Genomic DNA, 24,459 nt, shown 5'->3' with positions numbered 1-24,459 from the left:
TTAACTGAGATTTTTTTCAATACCCTAGAATGTGTTATCTAGACTTAGAGAAAAGAAGCAATGCTCTAGCTATAACACACAGTAAAAAACACATATGACACATGTACAAATGAACTATTTTATTACCTAACATATCTGAATTTCTGATTATGCCTACTTGTACAAAGAATAGATTCCACATTTCTAGATTTTAGGAATATAACTTCCTATTCCCTTTGCAAAATTTCCAATTATATAGAACTGAATGATATCAGTAATTTCATTCAACTTCACGGAAAATTTTAAAAAAGCATTTCTAGGCATGAACAAATATTACTCTAATTGTATACAATGTACATATCAAACACCCACATCACTGTCTGAAAACTGCTCTATGCTTCTGATTTTATTTTTTAAGCAAACTTCAAAGTATAAATGTATAGATAATGCGGGATTAAATAATAGAAAAGCCCCAAATCCGTTTTATATGTCTTTGGAATCCTCTGTGTGTTGAGGCGGAGGGTGAGATGTAGGTATATACATACACACACACACACACACACACACATGTATAACATACACACAGATGCACATATGTTCCTCTTCCTTCTCCCCCTAGTTAAGTGTTGAACATGTGCCTTCCAGGCAGGTCCTACTATCTACATAATGAGATCCACCTGATCAGGGTAGTTGGGTCCCCAAGTCCCCATAACATAAGGCAGACAATCAGCTGATAATCTTATTCTGGGAAACTCTTGTCTAAGTGAAAAAAAGTAACAGAGTTGGCGACTTTATACTTAAAATGATGTTACATAGGATGCTAAAAATGATTTATGAACGTGTGTGAATTTGATTTACGAATTCAGTGCGAAGAATAGATGTCAATTTTCATTGTGAAATGCCTAAAAACTGTTGATACAGTTAGTAATAGAAATGTTGCTAATGCTGAGGAATTATTTGCTGGATTATTTAAATGAAAATAAAATACTTACCTTGACAGTAAAAGAATGAGAAAATAAAACCTGTGACATTCATTTAAAAATATGCCATTAATGAGCACATTTAGAAGAGAATTTCACATCATTTATCCGACTTCGTATACTGTAATTATACTTTGTCAAGATGCTTACCTTGATACAACTGATTTGTACAGAGTAAAATAAATAGGAAGACAAGACATTTTAAAATAGTTTCTGAAGAGATTCCCTGCCCTACTCAACTTTGCTTGTATACTGAAATTGTAATATGAGGTTTATAGTATTCAAAATACTGAATTTTATAATTAAGAAATGAATGCACTAATTCAGGGGTGGGGAACCTGTGGCCACATGTGATCTGAATCCAATGATTCAAAGGCCACATGTGGTCTCAAGGCCACAGGCTCTACATCCCTGCTCTAATTACTTAAAAAATATTCATAAAATTAGACAGATAGTAGCATAATTTCTCCACCATGTAGAAAGTACAAATAGAGGCTGGGAACACAGTTGGTTCTTCGAATCAGGCAATGATTGGTACAGACCTTTTATTTTCAGAATGACAGGAATTCAGCAATAATAGATAGACTAGGCAAAAGAATCTGATTTTCATTCAAAATAAGTTCATCAAGTAACAAAGGAAAGCAATGGAAATGGACACCAGGGGCATTTCTCCAAACCCAGTTTGCAAATAAAAGAGCATCTGATATTTCACTGAAAGAGCTAAAGTAATTCTCATATTTTTCTTTGCAACAACTTAATTTGACTGATGTAGTTAATTTCAGTAGGTTTCTAATTAGATCAAATTGGGACTGCATTGGTCATAAAAATGCAAAGTAGCAATGTTGCTACTTTGAAATAGGCTAATTTGATAATTTAGTAGTAAAATAGCTCAGATAAAAGAATATCGAGAATTTTCTTCTTTTATTTTTTGTAAAAACAAAAACAACCCAGGAGTATAGAAAATATTACTGATTTTACACAATATTTACTACTTAAGAGACTAACCTGGAAACAGCCATTCAGGGATTAACATGAAGTATAATGAATAAGATATAGATTAGAGGCAAATAGAAGAAAGTAAAATATAAAGAACACAGATCTGAAAAATCTATTCCACAGCCATACTGGCAATTCCTAAAGGAAGAGCTGAAGTCACTTCATGTTAGTGTTTTGAAATGGTTGAAAAAAAAATATTGGGGCGGGGTGCAGCCTATCTGCAGAACCCTCATTCCTATCCTTGTGCAGAATGCTCCTGGTTTCCATTTCTTGATGTTTGCACGATGTCAGAGAAGAAACTGGAATTGGGAGCCTTACTGTACTTCTCCTCCTTGCATCTCTGAAGAATCTCTAAGCTCCTCTGATGGACTGGGTGATGCAGAAAGCTAAAACTATCCACACTTTTCAAAATCGCACATGGTGCTGCATCATCATTCCCTTAGGAAGCAAAAGAAAAAAATAGAAAGAAGAAAGAAACATTATACAAGCCCACACCAAGAAAGAGTTAAGGCCAATGCTGCCAACCATTTGAGGAGTATACAGATAGACCATTTGCTGGAGAAATTATGTAAATAAATAATATTATTTCTATTTGTTTTCAGAAATTACACAAATATGTTGATAGGGATCAAAGGTCCTTTTTGGTTACCTCACTGTGACAGGTATTGCCTTCCATTAAATGACATAATTAACAACAATATAACTCCAAAGTTAATCTGTATCACTATGTATCATTCTGAGTTACAAAAACCACAACTGAAAAAACAGAATGAAAAATATCTCCAAAATTAACCATTTGATGTGAATGAGCACATGGTTGGCAGCACTGTAAGAAATGCTTACTAGATCCCGAAAAGAAAAATAACCTAATTTACCAAAAGTTAAATGACTTGGCCACAGATCCCATGGTTAATATGCTTTTATGATAAATCACACAGTAAGTAAAGTATAATTGCCCCAGGACAGTAAAGAAATAAAGGAAAAAGAAAAGCATGTATAACTGCTATATTTGAGATATGTATATATATATGAGTGTATATATATATATATATATATATATAATTATATAAAGAATAAATATATTTGTATATAGATACAAAGCCTAAGCTATTAAAGTTGTTAATTTATAACACTTCTATCAAAAGCTGGGTAGAAAATAAAGTGAGAGAGCAATGCTGGCCAGAGAAGAGTACTATTAATACCCCCTAGGGACTGGATTACAGTTTGATATACCAAACCCCAATTTGAACCATTTAAGAAGCATGTTATTCAAGCCAATAAGAAAGAAGATAATAAAAACAGTGGATTCTAGTCAATGCAATTCAACAGACATGTATTATATGTCTATCACATGCCAGGAACACTGTTCACAAATATTAACAAGAATTTAAGAGATGTGAGCAGAGATAAGGAGGGTATTGGGGGTGTTTCCAAGTGAAAAACTCTTGTAATTGGACATAATAAAAGATTACACTAAGTAGACCTGTCTTTTAACAACCAAATTCCAAAACCTTAACAATGAATGCCAATACAATGAAACGCCAATTTTAAGAACACTATATACTTCAGTTTCTTCAAGTACTTAATTCAAGCACTAATAGGGAGTGAAGAAAGTACAAGGGGTTCATCACTGGAAGAGTGATCAAGAAATTAAGCTAAAATGATTAAGTTAAAAACTTAACAATGGCCTTTCAGCAATCTAAACAAGTTTTCAAATATGTCAGAATGGTTCCTTAGTTATTTTTACATCCCCAGAGATGCAGGATTAGCATTCCGGTTAAGGAAAAACATTGTGTTCTAGGAAGGGAAGAACAAGCAAGCTGAATAACATGATCACACTGATGGCAGGAGAAAACACTTCGAAATGGCCCAAGTACAAGGCACAACAGTTTAAGATAGCTTTGAAGGAATTTTTTAAAAAAGAGCTTTCATACAGAGAAGCAGTTTCATCCCATTAAATACCATCTCTTCTTATCTCATTTGAGAAAATAGTAGCAAAAATTGAAAATTACATTAAGAGGTTTCATTTACCAGGGTATATGCCATAGCAGACTGCACTGATTGGATGGCTAGAGAGTTACACAGCACATTTCCAGGGAAACAGATTGGCAGAAAGGACTTGCTGGGTTCTAATGCTACCAATACACTGTCTGGAATCAAGCAGAGCATCACCAACACCTGTCACCTGGGCTCTTTTAGTTGTTCTAACACAAAGTCTGTGGTCATAATTTGTTTAGCTTATAAACAGTTTACATATCAGCTTGCATGTATGTAACTATTTCTGAAATAAGATAGTAGGAATGTTAAAATATATATATTGTGTGTATATATGTATATACATTTATATATGTGAACTCAGTGTACTGAAATGATGAACTAAAATTTCATGGCTAATATTTACTTTTAAGATTTCAAATAAAGAGATTAATTTATTATATTGCCTGGTACCATTACTATTTTCTACACCCTCTAATAAACTGTAGTAGTGTAGTTTGTTATGTAAGATAATTTAGCAAATGTGCCTTACTTTATTCTGCTTTTCTAGTGTTCCCTTAATATTTACAATTCTATTTTTAGTTATTTATGGGAATGATGATTTGATATTAAAAAACCCTTCAACATTATTTGCTCCTATTTTGTAAATAAAATTTAGGGCTTCAGTGAATAGCACCAACATCCTCGGATAAAGAACACAATTCTATTTATGGATAAGTTTAGGATAGAGATTGGACATGAGGTTTCACTGCTGTAGGGAACTCCTGGGTAAGGAAATTTCTACTACCCAAGAAAGTCACAGCTATTCTGCAGCTCACTGTCTTACCAAGTCGCCAACAGCTCTGACCGTTTAAGCGACCTTGCCTAGAGGCCACACAGTGACCATATGTCTGAGGCAGGACTTGAACATAGGCCTGCTCTCTTGTTACCATGCCATAATAGATCTCTGGATAACTGTGGCTATTTTTTCTTTACTTGATTCATCCTTGTCTCTTTTATCACAATCACAAAACAACATTTTATTATTCCATTCTGACTCAAGCAAGCTGGATCACTAATTCAACAAGCACTTCTTATACACAGTCAAATGATTCTGTGCCTAAATGAGCCGCCAGATTCACCATTCTAGATGATGAGTTTTAGTTTTGTTTTTTTTTTCCTTCCTGGAAATGATTTTGTTAGGCTTTGGCCAATATTAACTCTGTCAGTGAATACCAGAGTCCGCTTACTTCTTTTTGGTGTCATATACAACTTATACTATGTTGGATCTTTATTATTCCAATTAATTTCTTTTTAAAATACAAGTGAAGTGAAAATATTTATATATAGGCAATTCCAAATTAATGAATGGGTTGTTACCCAAAAGTTCATTTGTAAATCAGTAATTTTGTAACAGGCATTTTAGTGGTTAGGTTCTTTTCAACAAAAATCTTAAATGCAGTTGAACTAATATACTAATGATCTAAGCTGTAGTCAGAATCACTGAACTTTTTAGATTTGGAAGGGCCTTTAGAAATCATCTAATTCAACTCTTTCTTTGTGTAGGTGAAGAAAGAGAGAACCAAAGGTAGCTAAATGACTTGTGTGGTAAAGCCAGAATTGGAATCCAAATCAGCTGACTCCTAAGCCACTGGAAACAGGAAGACATGAAAATCAGAAAAGGGTAAGAGAATTGTTTTTCCCATGCCTGGATACAAGGCCAGCCTCAGGCAACATAGTGAAATGGATAAAGTTAGTCTTTGGAAAGCTTTCACTTCCCTTCATTCCACTCCCGTCTCTGAGAATTTTTCTCAGGACCCTGGTATCAGGTGCAAATCTCCATCCAGGCTTATTCATTCCTCTTGCTAAACAGTGCTTTAATCCTATTCCTCAAATAAAATCTTTCATTTTTTTTTTCAGTATAAGACACATGTAAAATATCATCTGAACTACTTTATACTAATATGTGAACGACAATTAATATTCTTAACTCTCACAGAGTTAATCTGTATTTTTAAGAGAGTACTTCAACACAAATTTAACTCTGAATAGTTGAATTTCCTACAATGTAACAAAATGATACGAAAAATCCATGAATTATTGGGAGGTGTTTTGGGGGGAGGCAGGGCAGAGGGATGGTCCTTGCCTAGAAGAACTTCTAGGAAGAGAAAGAAAAGCTTGCATCTTTTAATTGCTTATTCTAATTCTGAATAAATACCTAAATATGATGTGTTACAAATATTGAAGAGCTAGGTTTTACAAGTTTTTCTTTCAGAAAAAAAGTTCATTTTATATCTATTAGGCAGACATTAGATCATAGAGCTAGAGCGGACCTCAGAAGCACTTAGGCCAATTCACTCTTTTTAAAGATAAGGAAAATGAGGGTGAGGGAGCATCTAAGACTTGTCCAAGGTCCCACAGTAAGAGGATGTGAATCCAGACAGCCTGAATCCGAAGTCAGTGAGTGCTCCCTTTTACCCTATCCCACTAGAGTACTACGCTGGAGTATTCTGAGACAGTCTGGCTGTCAGGTAATATCACAAATATCAAGCCTGATTAGGCACAGGCCTTAACTGAAAGTGATTCTTTTAAGAACTGCTTTACACATACAAGCATATTAACCAAGTCTAGTAGAGACCTGGGAGCCAGTGTGCAGGTATGCTACTATTTTCATTTTATTACCACTTCAGGACAGCATGAGAAAAACAAAATATTTCTGGCTAACTCCAACAGTGAATTTATCAGTGACAATTTGAACATAATGATTTATGGCTTGATAGGGCAGAGACTTTGGAAAGAGTACACAAAACATCCAACGATTTCAATTTCTATTCGGAGATCATAGTAAAATAATTAAAACTTTTATTTCATTCTATTTCAGTTTTGCAATTAAATCTTATATTGATTCATGACTAAAGGTTAGGTTAAATCTTTAATTATCAAGGATTAAATTCCTTTATCACAAATGATCAAAAAATCATTTCATTTTTGTTTTGACCAAAACCAGTTTTACTCAGTTGCTCCTGGGTTATCATAATGGTCAATTAATATTTAACAGACTGGAACATCTCATCATGTGTCTATAAAAATAAGTCTAGATTAAAAAGGAAGCAAAGTAGGATTCTAACAGCTATTACTTACCAATTTTCTTTTGAACATATCTCTTTCCAGCCTCCCTGAATGCAATCAGGGCTCTGAAAAAAGCTCGAAGAACTGCCCAGCGAAAAATAGCCACTGGGTCAATTCCTATCATTCCACAAATAAAGGCATTCTTGCTACTTCGTAGAAGAGCTACAATATCCGGACGCATGTGGTCTGTATTTTTCTCCCGGAAATCCTAATGGAAGAAGAAGAGCTGATATAATATTTTCAAGCCTATTAAATCCTTTCTGATAAGTTAATGAACCTATCCATCAAGTAATAGGCATTGATGAAGCACCTCATGTGAGCCAGGCACTCTGCCAGTTCCCGGGAATAAGGACAAAATAAAACAATCTCTACATTCTCTCAGGGAAGACAACAGAGGCAAAACTTCAAAGTTATTAAATAGGAGTTGGGGGGGGGGGCCCTAGCAATTAGGGAGTTCCAAATATGCTTCAATCTGTACTCTGAGTCCATCACCTATCTGGAAGTAGAGAGTATGTTTCATCCTGAGTACTTTGGAATTGTGGTTGGTCATTATGCTGCTCAGTTTCTGAGTCTCTGAGAGTTGATTGCCCTTAAAATGTTGTTCTTATTGTATAAAATGGTCTCCTAGTTCTCCTCATTTCACTGCATTACTACATAAAAGGCTTCCCAGTTTTTCTGAAACCATTCTCTGCATCATTTATTACAGGACAAAAGTATTCCATCATATTCATATTCTATCCCTAATTTCAGCCATTCCTCAGTTGATAGACATCCCATCAGTTTCCAATTCTTTGCTATCAAAAAAGAGTTGCTACAACTATTTTTGTACACATGGGTGTTATGGTAATTAGGGTGGGACTTTATTTTTACTGTTTTCTCCTTTGCAATGCTGAGATAATCAAGTACCTTTGATGAGTTTTGCTTTTCAAGCAAAGTGGACTTTTTGTTGTCTTTGTTTTGGAGTGCTTCTCAGCACTATGGAATCTTTGACCGAATCGGGAGTCTTTGATGACCTGCTTATGTTAAGGGAAGGCCTAGTTCCACCCTCTGACCCTGAGCAAGTGTTTAAGTAACAAGAAGCCCTAAGTCATGTGGAGTTGAGTCACATGGCTGTGATGCCCTTTGACCCTGAAGAAGTGTATATAAACTCAAAGGTTAGCGTTTTGCCTTTGGGTGCACACTCATTAAAAGAGTGTTGGTGATGAGACTCTGGGTAAGCCAGTGAAGCAGTGCCCCCCCCCGCCCCGTCCCCGCTATGAAAACCCAGATGTTCGTGCTTCTCTGGTAACTGTGTATTGTGATTTGGTTAGACAGAAATGTTGATCTGTTTATATTGTCTCTGTTTGTAATTTCTGTTTATATTTGCTCTGAAGTTCAGGGTGCTGGCTTTTCCCCCCGAACTATGTGAATGGTATATGTATGTTTAATTAAAGTGAGACGGTTAACCCCCTAAAGTTGCTTTCCTTAGAAAAGCAGATCAAAGAATCCATGCTAGCAGCCCTCTTGTGTGCAGTTGTTGTTGGTCTTTCACCCCCACAACAGCTGCTGGCAACATTGTTGTTACAATGGGTCCTTTACTTTTTTCTTTGATCTTTCTGAGATAAAGAGTCAGTAGCTTAGTAACACTGGGTCACTGGGTAGAAACTTTTTCTTTTTAACATTAGAAACTACCACGTCTTATGTGATTCTGACTGTGGCTGACTGGTACTTGAATTTCTTCTTTTGAGATTTCTGTAGTCTTTTTCCTTAATGTAAGAGCTCTGGATTTTTACTATAACATTCTGCAATTTTCCTCTTAGGGTTCCTTTCAGGAGGTGATTAGTGGAGTCTATCTTCGCTTCGTCCTCTAGTTCTAGTGGATATGGAGAGTTTTCATTTATAATTTCTTGAAATAAAGTGTCCAGATTTAAAAAAAAAACCCACGGTTTTCAGGGAGCTAAAGGATTCTTAACCTATATCACCTTGGCCTACTTTTCAAATATATTTTTTGGATATCAGATATCTTCAATTTTATTTTTTTTTCAGTCTTCTAATATTTCTTGCTGTCTCATGAAGGTACTGATTTCCATTTGGCCTAATCTAGTTTTCAAAGAATCTGTTAATCGAATAAAATGTACCACTCTGCCTTTGAAACTATTTCTCCTATTTTTTTCATCTTGAAACCTCTTAAGATCATCTCCTACTTTGTCTTTTTGTCTTTCCTGTGCTTTCCTCCAGAGTTTTTAGTTCATTTTTTTATCCCATGCTTCATTTCTTTCAGGTATTTATGCTGTGGTAAATCTATTATTTCCTTTGAGTCTCTGCTTATAGTTGTTATGGAGTTATTCTCTCCTTCTTTTCACGCAGTCTCTAGCTATGTCATACATTTTGATACAGGTAGTTGTCTTTTTTTGGTTTACTTATTTCTCCAGTTCCTGAATTTGGGCTTTGTGTTAAGTCCAGGCTCCACTTCTCTTGATAAAGAAGGTTGGCCCTACTTGGTCTCTCCCTGGATAACCCAGGCTCCTTACATGGCCTCTTCCTCCTCCTCCTCAAAGGGGTCTATGCTTCCATGGATCTTTGAGGTTCAGCATGCCAGATACTCAGGGCCCTTTACAATATCTTAAGAAAGGGTGCTAGGTACTTAGGAATCTGGGGTTTTCTGGTATGTGCTGTGCTCACAGAGGTTTACCTACTGCATCCAGTTTGGTTGACTCTGTTCACTGAAGCTTACAAAGACTTAGGTGTGGGTTTATCACCGTGGTGGAGCTTCTTCAGGGAGCCCTCCACTGTTTCTGCCTCCTGACAGCTACTGTGGTCTCTTAAATGTAGTACACAGAAGATATTAGCTTGTTTTCTTGAATTAGTACTAGCTTTTCTGGTGACCCCATTTCTTACTACCCTTGGATGGCAACTCTGGGGTGGAAAAGGAATTTACTGCAGTTTCTCATTGGATTTCTGAATTCCATCTGTCAGAGTAGGCTGTGGGGGAGCTGCAGCCTGCCTCACCATTCAGGAAGCCATCATGCCCAATAGTCCTCTCTTGGCAAGTTAAGGCAATACACATTTATCAAGTATTCACTATGCATCAAACACTGTGCTACAAGCAAAAAGAAAAACAGTCTTTCCCTTTTAGGAAGCTTCAATTCTAACGGGAAGTGAGGGATGGGGAAGAAGAACATGGTGTTCAAGTCTGGAAAATGAGAAGCACGGTCTAGATGGGAATGAGGATTGGTTGGCTTAGGTTCCTCTCTAAATTGAGGAAAGAGAAATGTTCCTGGATGAAAAGGTGGCAGGGAATGATGGATATTCCAGGGTGAGGAGACCCCACCCAGACTTTCCTCGTACTAACACAGAAGTTCAAAAGACAGCATAACTTGCTGGGCTCTATCAGCAGGCTGAAAAAATGGAGGACTCTTCTCCTAAGGTACTGAGGGAAGTTCTAGGGGGAGACTATAGCTGAGGAATGGTGTTGGAAAGTCAGAAGGAGAACCTGAAGGGGAATGAAGATCAGGTGGACAAGGTCCCTCTCCAAATAGAGCCCCCAGGAACATGGCGGCTGGAAAGCAGGGACCAGCCTGAGCTCCCTGCCGAGCCCCTCCAAAAACCTATAAAAAATGGCTCTGAACCAATTCTAGAACGGCAGAACCCACAGAACAGCAGAGGGAAGCAGGGCTCCATCCCAGGACAGCCTGGATGGTCTCTGGGTGAGGTTTATCCCGCACGGAGCTGGGAGCTGGGAACGGAGTGGAGCAGAGCCCAGCCTGAGCGACTTGGACCATCCAGACCAGAAGCCGGGTGGAGGGGGCCCTAGCACCCTGATTCAGTGAGCTGCGGCAGTTACGAGACTTCTCAACCCACAAACACCAAAGACTGCTGAGAAGGTTAGTGGGAAAAGCTGCGGGAGTGGAAGGAGTTCACGGTTCGGCTTCCAGCCCCAGGGGCAGCGGAGGTGGGGCAGCTACAGCTGCTGCTGCTTCCGGCTCCAGGCCCACCTGGTGGGAGGAATTAAGTGGCGGATCAGAGCAGGGGTGCACAGCCTGCCGAAGATCTGAGCCCAGTTCGGGTTGGGGGTCCTTGGGGAAGGAGCAGTGCTGGTGCGGCAGAGCTGGCACCTCCCCCCCAAACATGGAACATAGAACTCTGTAGTCTACAAGCAGTCATACCCCACTGAAAAACTCAAAGGTCAAGTTAGTTGGCTGGGATTATGGCCAGGCAGCGAAAACGCACCGAGATTCAGTCTCAGACTCTGCATTCTTTCTTTGCTGACAAAGAAGACCAAAACATACAGACAGAAGAAATTAATAAAGTCAAAGAGCCTACAACAGAAACCTCCAAGAAAAACATGAACTGGTCCCAGGCCATGGAAGAGCTCAAAAAGGATTTGGAAAAGCAAGTTAGAGAAGTAGAGGAAAAATTGGGAAGAGAAATGAGAAGGATGCGAGAAAACCATGAAAAACAAGTCAATGACTTGCTAAAGGAGACCCAAAAAAATACTGAAAAATACACTGAAGAAAACAACACCTTAAAAAACAGATTAACTCAAATGGCAAAAGAGCTCCAAAAAGCCAATGAGGAGAAGAATGCCTTGAAAGGCAGAATTAGCCAAATGGAAAAGGAGGTCCAAAAGACCACTGAAGAAAATACTACTTTAAAAATTAGATTGGAGCAAGTGGAAGCTAGTGACTTGATGAGAAACCAGGATATTATAAAACAGAACCAAAGGAATGAAAAAATGGAAGACAATGTGAAATATCTCCTTGGAAAAACCACTGACCTGGAAAATAGATCCAGGAGAGATAATTTAAAAATAATTGAACTACCTGAAAGCCATGATCAAAAAAAGAGCCTAGATATCATCTTTCAAGAAATTATCAAGGAGAACTGCCCTGATATTCTAGAGCCACAGGGCAAAATAGAAATTGAAAGAATCCATCGATCGCCTCCTCAAATAGATCCCAAAAAGAAATCTCCTAGGAATATTGTCGCCAAATTCCAGAGCTCCCAGATCAAGGAGAAAATATTGCAAGCAGCCAGAAAGAAACAATTTGAGTATTGTGGAAACCCAATCAGAATAACCCAAGATCTGGCAGCTTCTACATTAAGAGATCGAAGGGCTTGGAATACGATATTCCGGAGGTCAATGGAGCTAGGATTAAAACCTCGAATCACCTACCCAGCAAAACTGAGTATCATGCTCCAAGGCAAAATATGGATTTTCAATAAAATAGAGGACTTTCAAGCTTTCTCAGTGAAAAGACCAGAACTGAATAGAAAATTTGACTTTCAAACATAAGAATCAAGAGAAGCATGAAAAGGTAATCAAGAAACAGAAATTGCAAGGGACTTACTGAAGTTGAACTGTTTTGTTTACATTCCTACATGGAAAGAGGACATGGATGATTCATGAGACCTCAGTATTAGGGTAGCTGAAGGGAATATGCATATATATATATATATGTTTATGTATATATATAAGTGAATGTGTATGTATGTATATATCTATGTGTATATATATGTGTGACACAGGGTGAGTTGAAGATGAAGGGAAGATATCTAAAAGAAATAAAATGAAATTAAGGGATGATAGAGCATCATACTGAGAGAGGGAGATAGGGAGAGATAGAATGGGGTGGATTATCTCACATAAAGGTGGCAAGAGGAAGCAGTTCTGTGGGAGGAGGGGAGAGGGCAGGTGAGGGGGGAATGAGTGAACCTTGCTCTCATCGGATTTGGCCTGAGGAGGGAATACCATACATACTCAGTTGTGTATCTTACCCCACAGGAAAGAAGAGGGAGGAAGAAAAAAAAATAAAAGGGGGGGGATGATGGAGGGGAGGGCAGATGGGGGTGAAGGTAATCAAAAACAAACACTTTGGAAAGGGGATAGGGTCAAGGGAGAAAATTCAATAAAGCGGGATGGGTTGGGAAGGAGCAAAATGTAGTTAGTCTTTCACAACATGAGTATTATGGAAGGGTTATACATAATGATACACATGTGGCCTAGGTTAAATTGCTCGACTTTTTAGGGAGGGTGGGTGGGAAGGGAAGAGGGGAGAGAATTTGGAACTCACAGTTTTAAAATCAGATGTTCAAAAACAAAAAAAAAAGTTTTTGCATGCAACTAGAAAATAAGATACACAGGCAATGGGGAGTAGAAATTTATCTTGCCCTACAAGAGCGGAAGGGAAAAGGGGATGGGAGGGGAGTTGGGTGACAGAAGGGAGGGCTGACTGGGGAACAGGGCAACCAGAATATATGCCATCTTGGAGTGGGAGGGGGAGGGTAGAAATGGGGAGAAAATTTGTAATTCAAACTATTGTGAAAATCAATGCTGAAAACTAAATATGTCAAATAAATAAATTTAAATAAAAAAAAATAGAGCCCCCAGGAGAACTTCACCAATAGGAAAAGGAGGAGAGCACAGTGAAGTAATGGTCCAAGGTGAAAAGGCTACAAAGGATGACAGATGTTCTAGAGTAAGACTTACAGCTGCAGCATGGTGTAGAAATCCAGAAAGTTATAGGCACAGCCCAGAGGGGAATGTCTGAAGACAGAAGGGAGAGAATAAGTAGAGAGGGAGTGGTTTAAAATTTGAGCATGACTGAGGATACAATATGCTAGAGAAGTCAAGAGGAGATCAAAGAGACTGCTTGACGTTGGGAAAGAAAAAGGCCAACTCTTCATCAGAGATTAGAGGAATGAAGACAAATAGGAGATGATCTTAAGAGGTTTCGAAATGAAAAAAATGGGAGAAGAAGGAACTCAAGTCTAATGTCCTCAGTTTTCTCAGGAAAGTAAGAGTTAAGGTCATTAGGGGTTAGAAAAGGGAAAGTATGGGATGTCAGAGGACAGTAAAAAGGACTAGAATAGTTTCTGTGGAGAATGAAGTAAAGGACAATGTTGCTCCAGTGAGGACTCAGTTCAATAATCTAAATTTGTAATTTACAGTCAGCTTGATTGTGACTTTCTCTACCTGTACTCAGTGGCTTGTGAATATGAGCAGAAGAGGAAGAGAGTGGAATTAATCTGGAGCTGAGGTTTGGTAAAAGGAAAGTGATGATAAGACAAGGTAGAGAAGGATTCAAGAACAGAGGAGACTACAGAGTTCACATGGCTACTGGATTGAAGTTAGAGAAAGAGGAAAATAAAATTAGTGTAAGGGTAATGGACTGAGAAAGTACCAAGGGCAGGGGGAATTGGAGGTCTTGATCAGGGCAAATAATAGGTTTAGGAGAGAAGTAGAATACACTTGTTAGTAATGGTGAGATCTTGCATGTGACTATTCTGATCTGTTGCTTAGGAGGAATAAAAGAGAAGGTGAAGGGATTTAAGGAGGCTGAAGAATTGGGAGGTTTATGGGAATGAATATTAAATATTAAACACGAGAATATTAAAATCCTCTAATAAAAGTGTGGGAATTGAAAGAACAGGAAAATGTAAAGCAGGTGCTGAACAACTTGAGGAAAGAGGTGAGAAAAGGGGTTATTGTATCATAGATATCAGAATCTTAGCTGGGTGGAAAATTTTGATTAAGTGGACTTCAAAGGAGAAAAGGGGTAAGGGAGGAGTCTAGAAGCAACACTAGGGAACAAGGAATCTTCTTCTTCTTGAAGAAAGTACTGCGGGTACCACCATCTTCCCAGTCATGCAGGCTCGCCACCTAGTCGTCATTGTGACTCCTCAGTCTTTCTCATCCCCCATGTCCAAAATGTTGCCAAGTTCCGTTGATTTTACCTCATGCCATCTCTCTCGTAATGCCCCTTTCTCTCCTCTGACACTGCTGCCACCTCTCATCATATCACACCTGGACTACTGCAATATCCTTCTGGTGAGTCTGCCTGCCCAAAGTCTCTCATCACTAGTCCACTCTCCTGCTCAGCTATCAAAAGTGATCTACCTAAAGCAGAGTTCGACCTTGTCTCCCAACTACTGTGTAAATTCCAGTGGCATCCCATCACCTCTAAGAACAAATATAAAATCCTCTGTTTGGCATTCAAAAAGTTCTTTGTTACCTGCCCTCCCTCCTATCTTTCCAATCTTCTTTCCCTTTACACTATCCTCCCCCCTTACATTCTGAGAACCAGGGACACTGGCCCTGGGGAAGTTCCATTTCCCAACTCCAGGCATTTTCACTGGCTCTCTCAAGCTTTGAATGCTCTTTTTTTTTTCATTTCTGCCTCCTCAAATCCCACCTAAAATCCCACCTTCTACAGAGAGCCAATCTCCCCTAGTGTTAGTGTCTTATTGATTATTTTCAATTTATCCTCTATATAGCTTGTTGATATATAGTTTTTCCCATGTTGTCTTCCCCACTGGACTATGAGTTTCTTGAAAGCAGAGACTGTCTTTCGTTTTTCTTTGTATCTCCAGCACTTAGCACAGAGCCTGGCACATAGTGAGCACTTAATAAATGTTTACTGACTAATTAGAGTGCATAGCCAAGGATTTAGTTTCCATCAAAGGTGAGCCAGGCATCAGTGAGGGCCAATGTAAGAGATTTGTTCGCCATGGAAATGGGCATAGCAGGAAAGGCTGATGAAGATATGGGTATGATAGTGTTAAGGGATATGGAGTGAGAGAACAGGAAGAGAAGACATGCCTGGTGATTGATTAGTACATGGATAGACGGAGAACAAGAAAAACTATAAGGATACTACTTTATGGCAGACAGAGATTGTGAGACATTGTACAGCTCACAGGCTCTGAGAAATGTTGGAAAGAGCAGGGGCAGAGCAGTGACCACAAGCTTGTCCTCCGTCTGGGTTTCATCCAGGTCTGGCAAGTGAGGGTGCTACTGTAACACATATACCATTTACCTCATAGGGCTGTTCTGATGAGCATACTTCGCAAGCCCTGAAGTATTACAGAACTGTGAATTATATCACTGATCACAATAAAGGCAGCGGGGCTGTTCAAATACTAAGTTCTCCTCCAGGTGACAAAAGTTGTTAAGGTAGCCTCATGGCTGAGCAATGAGCTAAGATCATTAAACAACAGCTCTAAAGCAGGTATTCCGTATTTCCTTCGGTGGGCAGGGCAGTCCTTAAGTAGACTGACACTCCAGGCTCTAGAGTAGATGTCTGCTGGGCTAGTATATAATATTTATAATACAGAATCAGTACAAATAAAGTCTAATTTTTATACCTTTAGCATTAGCAACACTGGATGATCAGTGCATTGTCATACATAATAATTATACTCAGGACTGCAGAATGCCCAATCCCCAAATAAAGCTGAAGTTATGTGTGTCATACTGTCCTTATTAAGGCTGATAAAATATACTTTGTGTATTCAAATCTGCTTATTCACCATATAAACATCCCAGCTGCGTTACCTTTTGTTTCTATAATCATAGCCATTTTTCCTTAATACAACTGTCTCTCCTTTCAATTGAAGGCTTGTTTGTATGAGGCGAGTGTGTGCGCACACACCCACCCACCCACCCTATCACTGCCTGTCTCTTCTATCTGCCCTTCCGCAAAATGGAAAACTCGGAAAAAAAATTTTAAATTATGAAAAATCAACATACTGAGGTGTGGCTCATTTTAAAGGTAGGAATAAGCTTTGAGATCTTTACCAGTCTTAAAGTTGCTGATGTTTCATTTTGTTGAAAAGGTGTGGAAATCAGCTAGTTCTTTTCCAAATGTCTTTAAGATGGGAATTGACCTCAGGAAGACCCAGCAGAAGATAATGTGTATGCATGTGAGTACATGCTATCATCAGTGTATAATCTTGTCTTTTTGAAATTCTCTGCAAGTAGTTATAAACTTGAATTTAAAATGGCCTGAGGTAGCAGGGTCACTACATTCAAGAAAAAAAGAAAACTGGTCAAAGTAACTAAAAAACCCTCTCTCTTCTGGTTTTCTTTTGGACCCAGCACGCTGGATGTGAGACTGATCTCAGAGAACATGAGCTGGATTTCAGGGAAACCTGGCATGGGGACAGGTAGACATAGGAAAACTGTGAGAAACGAAAGACCTCTTAGTGTCTAAGGAGCTTTTGTGTCATACTCCCCTCTTGTACTTTTCTGGAGAAAAGAGATTAGACTGACAGTAAAGCTGTGTCTACATGGGTGAAAAACACCTAAAATCAAAGAGAATTAATGCAGAAGTTAGTTCAGTGATCAAACATGCCATAATATTGATTCAAGCCATATTCTTTTGAAAAGTGGTTCTAAGTTATGACAGCCAGAAGTACAAGCAATGAATTGATTACTGACCTTTACACCGTATTTCACTTTTCCAGCATAATGCTTTATGATAAAGGCAGGCTCCATCACTGCTGGAAATTCAATATAAGAGTTTCCTTCATGCTGGCGCTTAAACTTGTCCAGCAGAGTCTGGTTTGTAGCTTGTGGAAAGCTGAATACAAAAAGAGAAGATTGAAAGCAGTTGTTAAGTCAAGATTTCAAAGTTTTTGCTATTTCCTTCTTTAGCTCATTTTACAGATGAGAAAACTGGGGCAAACAGGGCTACGTGATTTGTCCAGAATCGTACAGCTAGGAAGAGTCTGAAGCTGGATTTGAACTCAGGAAGGTAAGTCTTTCTGACTCCAGGCCTGGCACTCTATCTACTACAGCACCGAGGTGTCCCACAATATCCTGCCAAGCATTATTATATACATCTTCTTCTCTGATCCTACTTGATGAGCACAACAATCCTTCAAGTATACAGGCAAATGGCATTAGCCCAACCTTAAAAACATGAGACGAAAAGGAGGTTGACGGAGATTGTGATTTACCCAGGATCACAATGTTACTAAGTGGAGATGACAGGACTTGAATCCAGGTCTTGTGACTCAGAGTTCAAGGTTCTTTCCACTACCCTGTGATGCGTTCACTATAAAAACAACAGATAAAGACAAAAATAAGCTCTAGAGACCATGAAGCGTAATGTGGGACTCGGAGGAAACCATTGCTTTGTTGCCACGTATTTCCAGCAGTTGAGTGTGCTAGACTGCTGAGCTGAGAGTTAGGAAGTTTACAGTCTGCATCCCTTATTAGCTGTGTAATTTTTAACTACTTAGTTTCTTTGTAAAGGCTAACTCTGACCACAATAATGACTTCATGGAGTTACTGTAAGTCTTGAGATAGTGTATGCAAAATGCCTTAAAAACCTTAAATTGCTATATAAATGCTAGCTATCATATAACAGGTACTCTAACATAGTCAACTTTATACCCCCAAAATGGAACTCTACCCTCCTGCTTATTCTTTCACACCGAGGCAAACAGCAATTTGCACAGCTTTAACTACTGTTGTTTAATATTTTGTCTGGGCAGCTGGGGGGCTGGGCCTCGAGTCAGGAAGACGTTGAATTCAAATCCTGATTCAGATACTTAGTAGCTTTGTGACCCTAGGCTAGTCACTTAACTTCTATTTGCCTTAATCCACAGGAGAATGAAGCGGTAAACCACTCCAGCATCTTTGCCAAGAAAGCCCCATGGACAGCTCTGGTGCACTGCAGTCCTCTGGGTCATAAAGAGGTGGACATGACTGAACAACAACAAATATTATACCTACTTATAAATACACATTAGCATATATGTCCATATTGATGAGTAAGTGCCTACCATGTGTAAGCCCTAGTTTTAAGGACGATTGAGAATTCAAAGACAAACACAACAGAGTCTCTGTTCTCAAGATTATATTCTACTTGGAGAATATCGTAAACAATTATGACAGAAGTGGAATGTAAATGTGCATTAAGAGCTATACAAAGAGTATCCGAACTCAGAGCAGGGAGAGTGTATTTCTGCCTGGGGTCATCAAGAAGGTTTCATTTTAGCTGAGCCTTGAAGAAAAGGCGTGATATCAAAAGTGAGACTGACAGAGGAACAGGCACATCAGAAACAGGGCACCATATGAACAAAAGAGTACGTGGCATTTTGGGGGAAGGATGGTTGGGTACTCCACTTAGGCTGGAAAAGTGTATGTGTAAGGAGAAATGGTATATCAGGCTGAAAAAAGAGTCAGTTTGGTTGTGAAGAGGGCCAGGTCAAATATATAAAAATAGAGTCTCCACAAATAACCAAAACCATGAATAGATTTATAATGCCATTTATATAGATGCTAGATAACATTAACTCAACAAATGCTTATCAAACACTGTGTCTACATCGCTGTGCTAGGTTCTGTGGAGGACACAAAACTAAATTAAACACGGTTCCTCCCTTCATGGAACTTATAGCCCCTTAAGGGAGACTAGCTGTACACAAACAACCACAGCATGAAGTAGAAAGGGAAGGTGCAACAAGAAAAATACAAAGCACTGTGAGAGGTCAGGAGAGTGAAACATCACTCACCACTGAGGTGAACAACTTCATGGAAGTACTTGAACCAGCTCTTAGAGAGGAGGGAGAAACTGAACAGATATTTAAGGGAAATGAAATGGCATCAAACTATATTTCTGTCAAAGGATTCACCATCTCTTGGTCATCTAAGATAGACATCTTAAAAAATGTCTTCTTCTTTCTCACTCATTCCCAGGATCTGTGCAATCCCTGACTCCTGCTAATTATTTTTGCCAAATCCCCCTTCTGTTTGTCTCTCCCCAGGTTCACTGCAGTATCCTAGACTAGGCAATTATAACCTACCTCACGGACTTGTACAATAATCTCAATGGTCTGACTCTAGGTTTCAATTCCAATCTGAACCAAAATGTTATTTAAAAATCATGTCACTAATTTACTTAAAAAACCTTCAGTGTTCCCCCAATGAAAAAAGATTAAGATGCTCAGCCTGAAATTCAAAGCACTCAATTCACTTTAACATTCTCTCTCAAAATTTATTTCCCACAATTTCACAACAGGAATTCTCTTCTCATAATCTTTACAGGCATTACTCATTCTCATGACTGAATCTTTTTATTATTAATGTTTTTATTGATACCTTCTATTTCTTACATCATCAGTTATCCCAATTATCCCTCCCTTTTCTCCTCCTAGAGAGCCATCACACGTAAACAAATAATTTTTTTTAGAGAGGAAATTTTTAACATAACTGGATAACACGTTGAAAAAGTCCAAAAACATGTAATATGTAACACCTATGAACCTCCCACCTCCACAAAGGGGTTTGTTGGGGGTGTCCTCTCACATCTCTTCATTCAAGTCCTGCTTGATCTCTGTAATTTTGTTACCTCCACTGTGGATTTTTTGGTGTATGCTAGTTCTTTCCATTTACATGGTTGTACTTATTGTGTCTGTTGTTTTCTTGGCTCTGCTTACTTCACTCTGCCTCAGTTTATATAGATCCTTCCATTGTTCTCTATATTTATCACACAGATCATTTTTTCAACAAGTCATATTCTATTACATTCACACACCACAAAAGCCATTCTTCAAATGATGAGCATCTACTCTGTATTCTTTTAAGAACTTTAGGTCCATATACTTTGACCACAACACCTGGCACATGGAAAGCAATTAATAAATGCTTGTGGACTGGCTGACATGTACAAAAGCCACATAGGATGAGAAGGCATGACTACTAGGTTTTGGGCTATACAACTCTAAGGAGCACCCACAAAAAATGAAGATACTAAGTTATTCCTCCTTGGGACCTAGTTGGGTCGAATGAACTAAGAAGTCTTTTCCCACAGCAAGATTCTGTTATTTCATAAAATCCCTTTGAACTGTGAAAAGTCTTTTGTACCTCAAGCTGTGGCCTTGTAATAGGTAGTACTGGGGGGTTTGGAATGTTAGATTTCCTAGCAGGATGAACATCTTTAAGACTCAGTCATAGCAAAATCAATGATCCTGTGATAATTAACAAATTTGATGATTGTCCTTCTCTTCTGCCTGCATGCACCATTTAGACAAAAAAAGCAAAACCACAGTTTCTCCCCTCAAGGAGCAACCATCCTAATTAAGGAGATGATATACAAACAACTGTGCACCTAAGTACAAGATGTATACAATGGAATGAGAGAGAATCTCATAAGAAAGGCACTACTATTGGGGAGACAGGTGAGGACCGAGAAAAGCATCTTGCAGAAGGTGGGACTTGAGCTTAATCTTTCCCGCTCAACACATCAAAACCAACACTTTATGTCTAATTGTACCCAAATCATTCTTCCAAGCCTCTAGATTAATCAGCGTGTATTCAATCTTTCCATCTCCAATCCATTCTCCACATAGCTGCCAAATTAATTTTTCTATAAATACAGGTATGACTGCCATTTCCCTGCTCAAGAAGTGTCTTTGATTTCCTATTCCTTTTAGGATAAGAGAGAGATCCCTCTATTTGGCATTTAAAGGACATCACTATATTTCTCTAGCATATCTTTCCAGGCTAATTATACATTACTGCTCTTCTCTCACCTCCCACTTTACACATAAATTACATTCTAGACAAAATGGCCTTTCAGCTATTTCCTGTCTCTATTTTATGGCAGAGACTATGCTCATATCTAGAATGGTCTCTCTCTCTCTCCTCTCTGCCTCTTAGAAACCCTACTTCCCTTCAAGAGGCTTTTCCCAATTCCCCTAATTAGAAGTACTCTCAATCATTGTGCATTTATTTTGTATATATCTTCTATTTATTTTATCTAAAGAAATGTATTTCGACCAGTAGAATGTAAAGTCTTATCACAGTACCAACTTCTTTAGTACTCCTAGAAGCCTACACTATTGTATGGCATGAAGTTAAATAAACCTTACAAAAAATTTTTTTAATTGACTTAAAAAAAATTAATTTTAAAAGTTAAAATAAATAGCTAACATTTATATAGCACCATACATATTATATAATTTGGTCCTCACAACAATCCTATGAGGTAGATACTGCTATTAACATCCCCATTTTTTGGTTGTTGTTGTTCAGTCATTAAGTGACTTGCCCACGGGCGCATCAGCATGGCTCCATCATCTATAGACATCTCCTTTATTTAGACTCTGAGCTACATATCTTCCATGAAGAGTGCAAATGCCTTGGGTGAGCACATTTATCAATACCTTGTTGAAGTGCAGCATTAAAAACAGTGTTTTGTTCTACTAAAAATTTTTTATTGTACTCAACTAAGATACTGTGGGGTCTTGTATTCTTGGCATCTTATAGTCAATTATGTGACTATTAACATGTGAACTGCTATATGATAACATTTGGGAAAGCCTATCTGTTCCCTTCTTATTCCAATGATTTCTTTGCTGTGTGTGGATTATGTTCATAAAAACATTTCAGAAACAAGAAAGCAATCATATGGCTTGGTAGTTTTCATATTTTCTTGGAAGTCTTTTTTAGTAATAATATTGAACCTATTTTTCCTAAGGTTTAGCATCCTCCTCTCCTTCTGATATCTTGAAAATATATCTCTTGATGTCCTCACTGAAACTTCGAATCACCTGAAGCATGAATCTCTTCAGTTTAGACTTTATCTAGTCAAATTGCTTCTTCAGGTTTTATCATCATTGGTGGCATTTCTCCTTTCTCACATGATCGTGATTTTAGAGTCCAAATGTGGTGATTACACTGTCACTGATAAAAAGGATTTACTATAGAGATCTTCACAGATTCTCCTCCATTTTCTTGCTCTCATTCAATTTAATCTTGAAATTATATTGGGATAATCTGGATTAGTTAGTATTAGGAAACTAGCTAAGATTTTTGAAAACTTGTTTTCTGCTCCATAGATTTCCACTGTTTTTTAAGGTGATATATAGTTTATAATCTTCCACCATCCTTTTCTCTTTGATTTTAAAACCAAGGTTAAATTTTAAACTAATGTTGTTCTTAGGCAAACTATTCAGGAGAAAACAACTTTTTGATGATTTAGGAGGATTCTGAGGCTCTTTTGGTTCCCATGATTGTGATGAATGATCTACACTAGTTTCACATGCTTAGGAAATGATAACAGCTTGTGTGGATGCCTGTTCTGACACTGAAATTCCCAGTCTTGAGGTTAAATATATAATGTTAGTGTTATATCAACTTGTAAAGCAGCTTACCCAAAATAACACCATATCTCATGTCCAACTATATTCATGAACCCATTTATACAGTAGATCATGGGCATGGAGAATTTGAGAGTTCCATGGTTCTGGTAAAACTGATTATATTTTAAGATAGGAAATGATTCATTACTAATGCGGGAGTCATCTCTGAATCACATACATACTGTCATATCAACTCCTCTGCACGTACATTAGATTCTATAGTTTCCATCCCTTCCTGTATTCTCTTCTCCAACAGCTTGCTTCCACCTTTCACTATCAGTTGGTCTTTTCCCTTTAAAAACCTTCATAGACCCTTCAAACCATGATCTCTCCTCCTTTGCTCAGCAGAACTCTGGGAAAATGTCTACACTTACTGCATCTACTTCTTTCTTCTCACTCACTCTTCAATTCTGCAGTACAGCTTCAATTTTCATCCAGTAGAAAGGTTCTCTTCAAAGTTATCAATGATATCATAGTTGCTAAATCTGATGGTTTTTTCCCTCCAAACTAATCCCCCATGTACTACCTACTCCATTTGACAATATTATACTACTTTCCTCTCGTTTGCTTCCTATTTGTCTGACTGTTCCTTCTCAGTTTCCTTTTCTTAATCATTATCTGCCATCATGCCCCTTAACTGTGAGTGTTCTTTAAGGTTCTGTCCTGGACTCTGTCTTATCTAATGCCTCTATTCTAGTGATTCTCAATCTGGGGACCATGCCCCCATCCCTCAAAGGGTTTGCAGAAAGATCCTAAAGGATTTGGGAATTAAAAAAAATATTTTGATAACTGCATTTTTTATTACAAGTCTCCTTCATAATTTTACGTATTTTACTTTAGGAACTTAAAAACATTTTGGAAAATGATATATTGGCTTCTCCAGACTATTAAAGGAGTCTATGACACAAAAAAAGGTTAAGAAGCCTACTCTACACTTTTTCTCTTTCCATAATTTCATCAGTTCTTCTAGATCTAACTATCATCCCATGGCAGATATTTTCCAAATTTATATCTAGTTACAATCTCTTCATTGAGCTCCAGTCCTTCATCACCAAGTGCTTACTAGATAAGTCTAATTGGATATTTGGAAATAACTTAAACTGAACATGTCTAAAACCAAATTCATTACCATTTCCTTAAACCTTTCCTCTTCAAATTTTCCTATTTATACTGAAGACACCACTATCCTTCTATTATTCCAGGTTCTTAGCATTATCCTTGACTCCTCACTCTCTCCCTCTCACCCTATGCATTCAATCAGGTGCCATATCTAGCCATTTCTACCTTTACAATACCTCTCAGAGACTCCTGAATCTTCTATGCACGCGTGTGCACACACACGCACACACCCCCCTACTTTAGTTCAGCCCCTCATCATCTCTTGTCAACAACAGCCTCCAGATTATCATGCCTCAAGTATCTCATCACACTAATGCAAAATAACCAAAAGGTACCAAAGTAATTTTCTTTAAGAAATCTGACCATG

General features: G+C 38.2%; 1 protein-coding gene across 1 annotated transcript in view; it reads right to left on the bottom strand.

The window, feature by feature from the left end:
• MYO9A (myosin IXA) overlaps positions 1 to 24,459 on the bottom strand; it is a 272,260-nt gene that overhangs the window by 113,420 nt on the left and 134,381 nt on the right. The window contains exons 12-14 of the mRNA XM_036734161.1: positions 17,260 to 17,401; positions 7,071 to 7,266; positions 2,274 to 2,393 (exon numbers count right to left, since the gene is read on the bottom strand). Coding sequence (XP_036590056.1) covers positions 2,274 to 2,393; positions 7,071 to 7,266; positions 17,260 to 17,401 — 458 coding nt within the window. The remainder of the gene's footprint in view (positions 1 to 2,273; positions 2,394 to 7,070; positions 7,267 to 17,259; positions 17,402 to 24,459) is intronic.

Source organism: Trichosurus vulpecula, chromosome 8, assembly GCF_011100635.1.
Source record: "Trichosurus vulpecula isolate mTriVul1 chromosome 8, mTriVul1.pri, whole genome shotgun sequence".
In the NCBI taxonomy this organism is placed as follows: domain Eukaryota; kingdom Metazoa; phylum Chordata; class Mammalia; order Diprotodontia; family Phalangeridae; genus Trichosurus; species Trichosurus vulpecula.
This window is presented reverse-complemented; position numbering and strand designations above follow the sequence as displayed.